General features: G+C 41.7%; 1 protein-coding gene across 4 annotated transcripts in view; it reads right to left on the bottom strand.

Moving 5' to 3' along the window:
- Positions 1-1,111: 1,111 nt before the first annotated feature.
- MTMR1 (myotubularin related protein 1) overlaps positions 1,112-10,629 on the bottom strand; it is an 87,429-nt gene continuing 77,911 nt past the window's right edge. For 3 of the 4 annotated variants that reach the window (XM_036270958.1, XM_036270960.1, XM_036270961.1), the window contains 2 exons: positions 7,754-7,930; positions 1,112-2,798 (listed from right to left, as the gene is read on the bottom strand). In XM_036270958.1, the coding sequence (XP_036126851.1) occupies positions 2,637-2,798; positions 7,754-7,930 (339 nt within the window). In that variant the 3' untranslated portion in view covers positions 1,112-2,636. The remainder of the gene's footprint in view (positions 2,799-7,753; positions 7,931-10,629) is intronic. The other variant, XM_036270959.1, reaches the window with a different exon arrangement.

The following is a 10,629-nucleotide window of genomic DNA, read 5'->3' as shown; positions in this document are numbered from 1 at the left end:
AGGGTGACCAGCATTCCTTCTGGGGACTCGGGGGCTTGAACTCGTGGCCTAGAAAGATAGCCCTACCTCCTCAGAGCTGCACCTGATTTTCAGGGATCTCTAGTCCTTTCCTATGTCCTTAACATTTTCTCGAGATTAAAATCAAGGGACATTTCAAATTTTTAAATCACAGTACTTACCTATTTCAGCCAAAATACTGAAGATTTATGATAAATTGCATTTACAATTTAGTAAATTAAGTAAATCGTGTAAAGGTACTTTATATATATTGTGCTTGGCATATAATAAAATAACCTGTATTGAATGTTTACCATTATTAATTTTCTCCAAAGGAAAAATCTACCAAAATACTTTAAAAAAGAAACCACAGAGCAAACATATTATCATTTTAATTACAGATTGTAATATAGTACATCAGGTGAGGCAAATATGATACTGTACCAGCTTTAAAAAATCTGAACCATAAAGTTTTTACATTCGAGTACACTTAAATAAAACTGAAAATCAGAATTGCTTAGGTAACAAAACTATACTTCAAATTGTTTTAGAAATAATTCTGTGTTAGAAATACATAAAGGAAAATGATCTCTATTGCTGATTTTAAATCAAATGGGAGTTTCTAGGGTTCCTCCTAGGGCCCACCATGCAGAGGAGGGTGGGGCAGCCAAGTCCAGGCCCCCCACCCTGCTGTAGCACCAAGCTAGCTGACCTGGGCAATAAGCCCACTCTGCTTCTCTGGTTCTGTCAGAAGCCTCATTCAGTCCCTGCCAGGTTTAATAGTCTTAACTCAGCCATGGGATTAAAATATATTTCTAGGGCAAAAGGGAAATGTCTCTATTTAGAAAACATCAGTGTATCAATGAATAATGTGGCTTATCCATTTATAAATAAAAGGTAACATCAATTGAACTATGATTTAGAAACAAATCCCCAGCTGATAAAAATGGAGAATTCATTTTAGGTGGTCAAATTACTTTGAAGAAGTACTCTTTTTTTTGAAGTATGTCTGATACCGTACAAGTAACAGAATTTTTTTTATAAGAATCAGAAAGTTCCAAGTTGAAAAAAAAAAAACTATTCCATAACTATTTGACTATAAAAAAAATCTATTTTAAGAATATGTTTTCAATAATAATGTCAATATGTGAGACTATGCATGGCATCCAGTAATTTGAAACAAACTAGGTATTCCAAAGCCGTTGCACTCAGTTCTGACCTTATGAACTTCTGAGACCCCCCGAATCAAAAGACAAGCTTAATTTCTACAGCAGTGGAGGTCCCAGTGATTGGCAAATATGGACTGTGCAGGGCAGGTGGGCGTTGTGGCCTGCTGGGGCAGGTGCACATGTGCAAGATTCTGTGACATGCCACACAGAGGAGCTCAGAGCTTTAGCTCTAGTAAATGGATCACCTGATTGTAAATTAGTTCCTGCCTATACTGATAAAGTCCCAGAGCCCAAAGTCAGTGAGTGGAGGTGCAAAACTGGGAGGAGAGACCTGGCTGGAGAGGTTGGCTTTGAGATGAGAAAACCTAGGGAAGTGTGTGCTATGCTTCTGGCAGCCGAAGCCACAGCACAATGGTTGCTTTAAAATATTGACATGAAGTTATATGAATAAACTGAGTTAAAAGGATCTTCAGACAGGCAGATAACAGGTAAGAGCAGACTCACTTTGATACAAACGGCCAGCAGCAGTAAAGAAGCAGAAGGCTGCAAGGTCAGAATGGCCGGGAGCTGTGGACAGCTCCACGAAGGAGCCCGCAGGGAGGCCAACACCTGTGCAGAGCTGCCAGCGTCTCCTCAGTTTCCCCTCTGCAAAGCCATCCCCAGGGAGACTACTGCTATTGCTATCAATGGCCTAGGCTACCACAAGAGGCAAGTACCAAAGTTAGGTAAGGCTAGAACACATTGTCATTTAAATGACTATTCAAATAGCATTTCAAATGTACCACATAAAAGTTAGCATAAGCTTTTTTTAAAAAGGATTTCTCAGTTAGCAGATACCTCCTGCAGTGACTAGTATAAACATAAAAAAAAAGGACATAGGAAAATAAATGCATTTCTCTTTTTAAAAAATACCTAACATGTACACAACGGTAATTGGTACAGAGGCCCCCTTGCAAGAAGAGAACTCTAGAACAGAGAGAAAATGGTCTGTCTTTCCCCCCAAAATAGCTCATTTTAAGACAGTTTTCAAGTTGGAGCTAAAAGAAGCTCTGCGACTGGTAATGTGGTCTAACTGAGTGGCATTTGTTTTAATGAAGGAGAGAAATGATATGATACCTTGTTGAACCTAGCACTGCATTCCATTCACTATGGCTTCTCCCAAGCTGCCTGGGTGGGTCATAGGGTCAATAGGACAGACAACCACCCTGAGAAACCAGACAGGATAGAAATACTATGTTCAGAAAACAAAGTACAGACAACAGTGGGAGCTGTCACCTAGTCACACACATGGTTACTGGTTGGATGTGCCACCCAGATGTGGAGGGCAATGGGCCTAGTCCTAAAAGACAAGATCACAATCTACAGCCAGAACAGGTTACAGGACCTTTGTGTGAGTCACGGGGGAGAGCATTGGAGCCGTAGGATGGCCTTGACGGTTGGACTGATCAGAACTGCTGCCTCCACAGCCTATTAGACCGAGGTATGGACAGGCGTGACTGAGTGGGAAGGCGAGGAGCCCCGCTCAGATGGAGAGGAGGCTCGAGTGGCCACCTCCCGCTGCAGGTCCTCCACCCTCTTCTGCAGCTCTGCCCTGATGGCCAGCAGCTCCTTGAGATTTTGGTGAATCGGCATCTGGGGGCAAGCAGGACACAGCTGCATTAGCGGACCACTCTTGGGCACTGTTTCTAACACAGCCTTTCAGTATACAGATACTTTTAACTGCAGGATGAGTTCACAACCAAGATGCCCCATGTGTCCCAAGTCTCCACCTGCAAAGCTACAGGGACCCCCCTACCCAGGAGCTGGGGGCTTCTTCAGCTGTCCCCATGGGAATGCTTTTTTTGTAACCCTATGTTCTCCTGCCAACTTAGCCAGGTTTCCAGAAAACACAAACAGACTCAGGTGATACCTCAACCTGCACATCAGGCAAGGCCGCAGGTACTGACTGGGAAAGGGGCAGACAGTCTTTCTCATACTGGCCAAAAAAGTTACTGGCTTCTGTCCCAGAGCTATGTTTACATGTATGCCCCCTGCACACACACATATTTCCATTACCTCTGATTTTTTGCAACTTTATGAATAGCCCTACTGACTAAAAATACTTCTGTTAAATCAGTACTTTCTACGACTTTAAGTTTTATTCATTTTCATCAATTGGAACAGGAACTGGCACAAGCCCCTAGAGAGGGCAGTGCCAATAGAAGGAAGCTTCCTGGAGAAACTGGATCCTCCCTCCCTCCTTCCATGCAACAAGGGACAACCACTTAACACCCTCCAATGGCTTCTTCTTGCTACCCTGAGGGCAACAGCCTGACTTGTCCTGAAGGCCCTGTGTGATCTGACCACCAAAGACTAAACTGTCCCACCAGGAATGCCATTGATGATCAGCTTGACAGGAGGAAGAGGGAAGGAGGGAGACAGAGATGAGAGGGATAGAGATCAGAGAAGAAGGAAATCGATGAGAAAGGGACAGATAAGAGGGAAAACAGGGACACCAAAGAGGGGGAGAGAGAGAGGGAGACAAGGAGATGACAGAGATAAGAGAGAAAGAGAGAGAGAGGCAGAAAACAGGAGAGCTGGACGGAGATGTGAATGAGAGAGCCAGAGACAAGAGAAGAGCGGAAGGGAGATGAAAAAGAGAGAGGGCACCATAGTAGGAGGAATTGGTGACTAGCACTGAAGAAGCCAAGAACAAATTCCTGACTTTGGCAGGTTAGAGGAAAAAGGGTGGGGACAGCAATGTGGGAGTCTGACGGCAAAGGCCCCCATTAACAAGAGAAAGTTACCTGATTTGTTTCTGATCCCAAAGCCACTGTGAGGTGGGCAACAGCAGTCCTGTTGGCCTTAGGACCTATTTGGCATTTTTCTGTTTGCAGGATCATTTGGTTCCAATCAAACGGACTGCTTTGCAATCAGGCTCCCATTACTAACACCCATGCACATGGCCTCAGAGAGAGGAGACTGTGTGGGGAATATGCAAGTTCACACACACCCAGGGACCAAGAGGAGCATCATACATCTCCGTACAGCCTTTCAGATCTTTTCTTGCATGTCATCTTCACTAACAATAAGTCAAGAGCATGCTTGCTCAAGAAAATGCCCACCTAGGGGCCAGTCACCCAGTGGGTGCTAGCATGCATGAAACACAAGCCAAGAGGCTCTCAAGGGATACAAAATATCTGCTGGGCCCTTGATGGATGCCCAGCAGCCCCTGTCCAGGCACTCAATCTAGGCTGTCCTCCACAGAGGAAAGCATGTGTCCCCTGTCTATCCTCCCTGTCCATCCTCCCTGTCCCTTCTCCTCTGCTCAGCCTGGCTCACTGTACCCTGTAATGGACACCCACATCAGCCTTCTTGCTGATCATTTTCCATAGTCTTCACAGCCCCTCTCCCTACTCCTGTCCATCTTAGTGTTACCAGAGTAAGCTTTCTAGAACATATACCAGGTCTCACCCTACAAACCCTGGCAGAGGGGGGTGCTCCCACAGCCCCTGGGATAAAGTGAAAACTCCTAGAGATACTTAACAAGCCCCTCTGTGCCTAGGCCTGCCAAGCTCTGGCCTCTGATGTCACCAAGGCCCACTCCCAAAACACTCTGTGTGCCTGGCACCTAAAAAATCTCCAAAGTGTGCCTATTGCATTAAAGATAAAAAGCTGTGACCTGCAGAATGCTTTCCAGGTCTCTCTTCTGTGTAGCAAAGTGCAGGAAAAACACAAGAAGTTGGATCACCTGCCAGCACCCTTCAAGGAAGGGATTCATTTTACACTTGTACACCCTCAGTGTCTCAGTGAGGCTAACGACCTTGTCCCACATCAGGCATCAGAGACAGTCACAATCAGAAACAGGATTTGGCCCTGGTTGCTTAGGGGCAGCCTTCCCCTCTATAACTGCCTGTGTCAGAGGGCCTTGTGTGACTGACTTTGGCCACTAGGGAATGAGTCACCCAAGGCATGGGACACACCAAAGAAAGAACGGGAATGGATCTGTGGAAAGTGCTTGTGAGGAAGCTTTCTAGAGGACACAGATGATTGCTGATTGATGTCATGGCACTCTACGCAGATGCCACAGAGCTAAGGATGGATGCTCAATGGTACAGTTATAAGCACTAAACATTTGAAATGAGTTACTAATGAAATTAAAAATTTGTATTTAAAACACTGACCACTGACCAAAGAAGTTGACTAAATGTATATTGTTTGTTTTCATGGGATAAAAAAGTTGAGGTTGTCTCTCTGAAGCTTCAGATGTTTTTTTCAATAAAAAATATTTTACAACTCTTAAAAGTTAGCATTTCAAACTTCAGAGGAGGGGGTAGGGGGAGGGTTGAGATAAACCAAAGAACTTATATGCACGTATGCATAACCAATGGACATAGACAACAATGCTGGCGGAGTGGGGGCAGGATGGGAAAGAGGATGTCTAGAGGAAAAAAAGGAGAAACACCTATAAGAAAAATAAATTAATAAAATGTGCAAAAAATTTTTTTCTAAGACTTAGTTTTTTAAAAAAAGTTCATGTTTCTGCTACTCAAAACACACACTAAACCCAGAACCCCTTTGGTATTTAGAAATGTGCTCTGGCTGCCTTAGTGCTAAGGTCCCCTCACACCAGTGTGGACATGCTTACTGTCCTTGCTGCTCCATGCTGTTGTAAAATAGGAAACAGCAAGTGGCCCCTTGCACCACATTAGAATTCTTCACGGTACACGGTAAGAGCAGTTGGGCCCTATATACTAAATGGAGGGGATTTTAGGTAAGAGAAAGTTCCCAAAGAAGGTTCTCAGACCACCAGCTATTGGCACCATGATACTCAGAAGGCAGGGAAAGCATTTACAGAGTTGAGGGGTGGTCCATCAACCTAGGGGGGCGGGTAGCAGAGGCACTGGTGCAGGGGAACCTGAGGGCTGGCTCTAGGGCTTTTGAAGCTAAAGGTTTGTGGAACAAATGGAATGAATCAGGAACAGGGAAAGAAGAAAGTGATGAGCAGCTTGGTTACAGAGAAAGGAAGCTTGGTCAGGAGATGAAAAGCAGTGTCTTTGGCAGTAATATGCACCTGTCAGACAAAACCTGGGACTAAGTCTACAGTGAGTGAACTTTCCAGTAGGGTGGGAAGGTTAGTGAAGCGACTTTACTTGAAGTTCAAGTGCCAGGCCAATTGAAAACGGAAATGAACAGTTTGATCTTCCCCTAAGTGGTGCTTAGGAATTGTTATGGGTTGAATTGTATCCCCCCATTCATATGATGAAGTTCTAACCCTCAACATCGCAGATTGTGACTGTATTTGGAGAAAAGGTTTTTACAGAGGTGATCAAGCCAAAATGAATTTATTAGGGTGGGCTCTAATCTGATATGACTGGTGTCCTTATAAAAAATGGAAATTTGGACACAGAAAAACACAGAAAGGGAGGTTGATGTTAAGAAACATAGGCAGAGGATGGCCATCTACAAGTCAAGAAGAGAGTCCTGGAGTAGATAATTTCCCTCATGGACCTCAGAAAGAACCAACCCTGCTGACACCTGATCTTGGACTTCTAGCATCTAGAACTGGAAGACAATATATTTCTGTTGTTTAAGCCACCCAGCCTGTGGTACTTTCTTATGGCAGCTCCAGCAGATTAAGACAGAGATAAAACATGACTGTAGAGACTGAAGACACTGAATAAGAGGGAAGAATTGAGAAGGAAGAGGGCAGGGAGGAAAGGCAGATTTATGTATCTGTGGCTAACAGAAGTGAACAAGGCCCTGGAAACACACTCCAGGTGGACTGCCAGGAAACCATAAAAATATTAAACTTAAATTAAAAAAAAAAAGCTTCGGCAGAAAGTCATCTGCCACAGAGGTAAGGGCTACCTCTATTAGTCTGCTCTCCACCCAGCAACAACCATGCCCTGGCCACCCATGTGGAGGAGACTGGGGGTGGAGAAGGACTGTGTAGAGTAGAGATTTGGGGGAGCACCTTGAGAACTCTCACTGATAGTGTCTGAGCCACAGCCCAAGCTCAGCCACTGAACACCATGGGTGACAACAGCTAGGCTGCCTGGCCTTGATGTGCACTGTTCTCTAATATTTTTTCAATCCCAGAAAACATTAGAATGAAAAAGTATGGCAGGAGGGGGAAACTTTACCCCTTCTTCAAGGGGCACCTGCTCTGTGACTCAGCACAGGCCTCCTTTCTGTTGTGCTACCAGAATCTAGAAACTGGAACCATGATGCATTTTTCAAATACCCTTCCACTGACTCTATATATGTTACCCTGCATAACTGGTACTGCTACCCCCATAACACCTTTGAGTCAAGTTCCTAGAAAGATTGAGTCAAACGTGGTAGCTGATAATACATAATCTATGTATTGTCAGCAGAAGACAAAGGTGCTAAGATTTTTAATTCTAACCCAACAAATGGCATCTGGGTTTGTGTGTGGAAGGAACCTGCTGGAACATGAAAACGAAGGGTTGAACCCTGAGAGGCAAAGGCAGAGGGCCTTCAGTATAATGTGCTAACACCTAGCACACACCTATTTCTGTAACACCATCTTTACTTGAACAGAAAGATAAGCTCTTTTGAAAAGAAGAAAAACAAAAAGATACCTGAGGTCTCATTCGTGGATTCCATCGCACATAATAGTTTACCCATAATTCCAAGTGACTCAGACTAGCAACAGGATATAAGATGTGGTTTTCATAATTCACAAAGAAGGGATTACAAAATTCATCAAGCTGGCTATTTATATAAGACCATAAGGATATAGTCTTCGTATGTACATCCTGAAAAAAAAGGGAATACATTGAAATAAATTCAGCTTTTCTTCATATCCTCAAGAATTTGTATTACATAAAGAAAATGACTTGCATAACAAATGAATTGAGTTCAAACAAAAATTCAGGAACATTTACTAAGCCCCGCACCCATCCCTCTGTCATGCATCACCTCATGCTAGGAATGACATGAAAAAACACACTGATTACTGTCCTGGAAAAAAATATATTGCTGAGTTAGTTAACATCTGGCAACTGCCTCTGTGTGAAGGCAAAATGAGAACTTTCTAACAACCACAGAATGATAGGGCTCATCCATATCAAATACATTTTAATTCTGGTTTGCTGTTTGCTTTTGTGACTCTTAATATTTAAGGACTATGAGTAGAATTTACTCATTGGAAAACCTTGGCTATCTTCTGAAAAACATGCCAGAGTGGCAGGCTAGAGAAGCCTTATATAAAGAAATAAATATATCATCAAATTATATCTCCCCACCACCTGATTTTCTAGTACACTGTTTAAAAATGTTATAACCATTTATTTATATTACATTAGAAATGCTATAATCATTTATATTGCTCATCTGAATGAAAGCACCCAAACCCACAGGCATGGTGGGGTAGGTAAACATTAAACATGGATCAGGCACAGTACAAAATCAAAACAAGAAAATGATGAAGCCAAGGGTGTTTTCTACCATTCTGCTCTTCCCAAGACAGCTGATTTCCTCACAAGCTATCCAGCCTTAGAAAATTCAATTAGGACCTTTTCATATTTTATATTTTGTATTTATAAGAGAAACACCAGCAATCATTCAAGGGATCCCAAGTAGCCAAAACAATCTTGAAAAAGAACACATTTGTAGGTCTCACACTTCCCAATTTCAAACTTACTAAAAAGCTATAGTAATCAATATAGGTGGTGATGACATAGGATGGATATATATGTGGGAATAGAAAAGAATACAGAAACAAACCCTCACATTTACAGTCAACTGATTTTCAACAAGAGTGCCAAGAAAATAGGGGGAAGATGATTATCTTTTCAACAAACGGTGATGGGACAACTGGATAACCACATGCAAAAAAATAAAATAAAATTGGACCCATACTATATACACAATAAATAAAAATTGATCAAAGACCTAAATTTAAGAGCTAAAATTATAAAACTCTTAGAAAAAAACCACAGGCCCAAATCGTCAGGACTTTGGGTTAGGCAATGGTTTCTTAGATATGACACCAAAAGCACAAGCAACAAAAGAAAAAATAGATAAATTGGATTTAATCAAAATTAAAGACTTGTTTCAAATGATACCATCAAAAAGTGAAAAGAAAACATATAAAATAAGAAAAAAAATTGCAAATCATATCTGATAAGGGACTTGTATACATAAAGAATATATAAGGAACTCTTACAACTCAATAATAAAAAGACAAATAACCCAACTAAAAATAGGGCAAAGGGTCTGAATAAACATTTGTCCACAGAAAATACATAGATAGCCAATAAGCACATGAAAAGATGCTCAGCATCATTAGTCATCAGGGAAATGTACATCGAAATCACAATGAGATCCCATTTCACACCCACTGGCATGCCTAGAATAAAAAAGACACAAATGTCTGCAAAGATGTGGAGAAAATGGACCCTTACACATTGTGGTAAAAATGTAAAATGTTGCAACTGGTTTGGAAAACAGGAGTTCCTCAAAAGATTAAAACACAGAGTTTACCATATGACTCAGAAATTCTATTCTTAGGTATATACCCAAGAGAAATAAAACATATGTCCACACAAAGTCTTGTACATGAGTGCTCATAGCAGCATTATTCATAGTAGCCAAAAGTGAAAACTCCAAAAAAAAAAAAAAATCCATCAGCTGATGAATGAATAAACAAATTGTGGTCTCCCCATACAATAAAATATTATTCTACTATAAAAAGGAGTGATGTACTGACACATGGTACAACATGGATGAATCTTGAACATATGCTGAGTAAAATAAGCCAGTCACAGGAGGACTAGTATTTTATTATCCCATTTGCATGAAATGTGCAGAAGAGGTGAACCAATAGAGATGGAAAATAGATTAATGTTTTTCATGGGCCTGGGACAAGGGATGGAAAGTGACTGCTAATGGGTAGAGGGTTTCTTTTGAGGGTGATGAAAATTTTATGAATGATGGTGATGGTTGGACACTCAATATACTAAAAACCATTGACCTGTACACTTTTAAAGGGTGAATTGGTATGGTATGTAAATTATATCTCAAGAGATCTTTTTTTTTTTATTTTTAAAAGAATACATTTTGGAAAAAAAAGTTAAGAACATAGGGTTAAATTCTACATATGAACTTCATTCTTCTGTTGCTGATTTAACATTAAATTCACTCTCTAATCTTTTTTCTTTTTATCAAACAGCTCTATCTTACTGGGCTCACAGAAATGTGGATATTATCCTGAGCACAGTGGCAAGCCATGGGGAGGTTTCAAGCAGAAAAGAGGCATATGGTGGGACTAAAGCTTGGGAATGCTGTCCTGGCTGCTATGTTTAAAGCAGACTGCTAGAGATAAGAAATGGAAGGAGTGAAGGTCATTCCTGAGTAGCTGCACTTAGTCCAGATGTGAAATGGTGGAGCTTGAACTAGGCTTGTAGCTGTAAAGCAGTGGGAAGTGGCCGGATTAAGAATGCATTTGGGGGAA

The sequence above is a fragment of the Molossus molossus genome, unplaced genomic scaffold (genome assembly GCF_014108415.1).
Source record: "Molossus molossus isolate mMolMol1 unplaced genomic scaffold, mMolMol1.p scaffold_m16_p_2, whole genome shotgun sequence".
NCBI classification, from domain to species: domain Eukaryota; kingdom Metazoa; phylum Chordata; class Mammalia; order Chiroptera; family Molossidae; genus Molossus; species Molossus molossus.
Note: the sequence above shows the minus strand (reverse complement) of the source record. Positions and strands in the feature narration are given on the sequence as shown.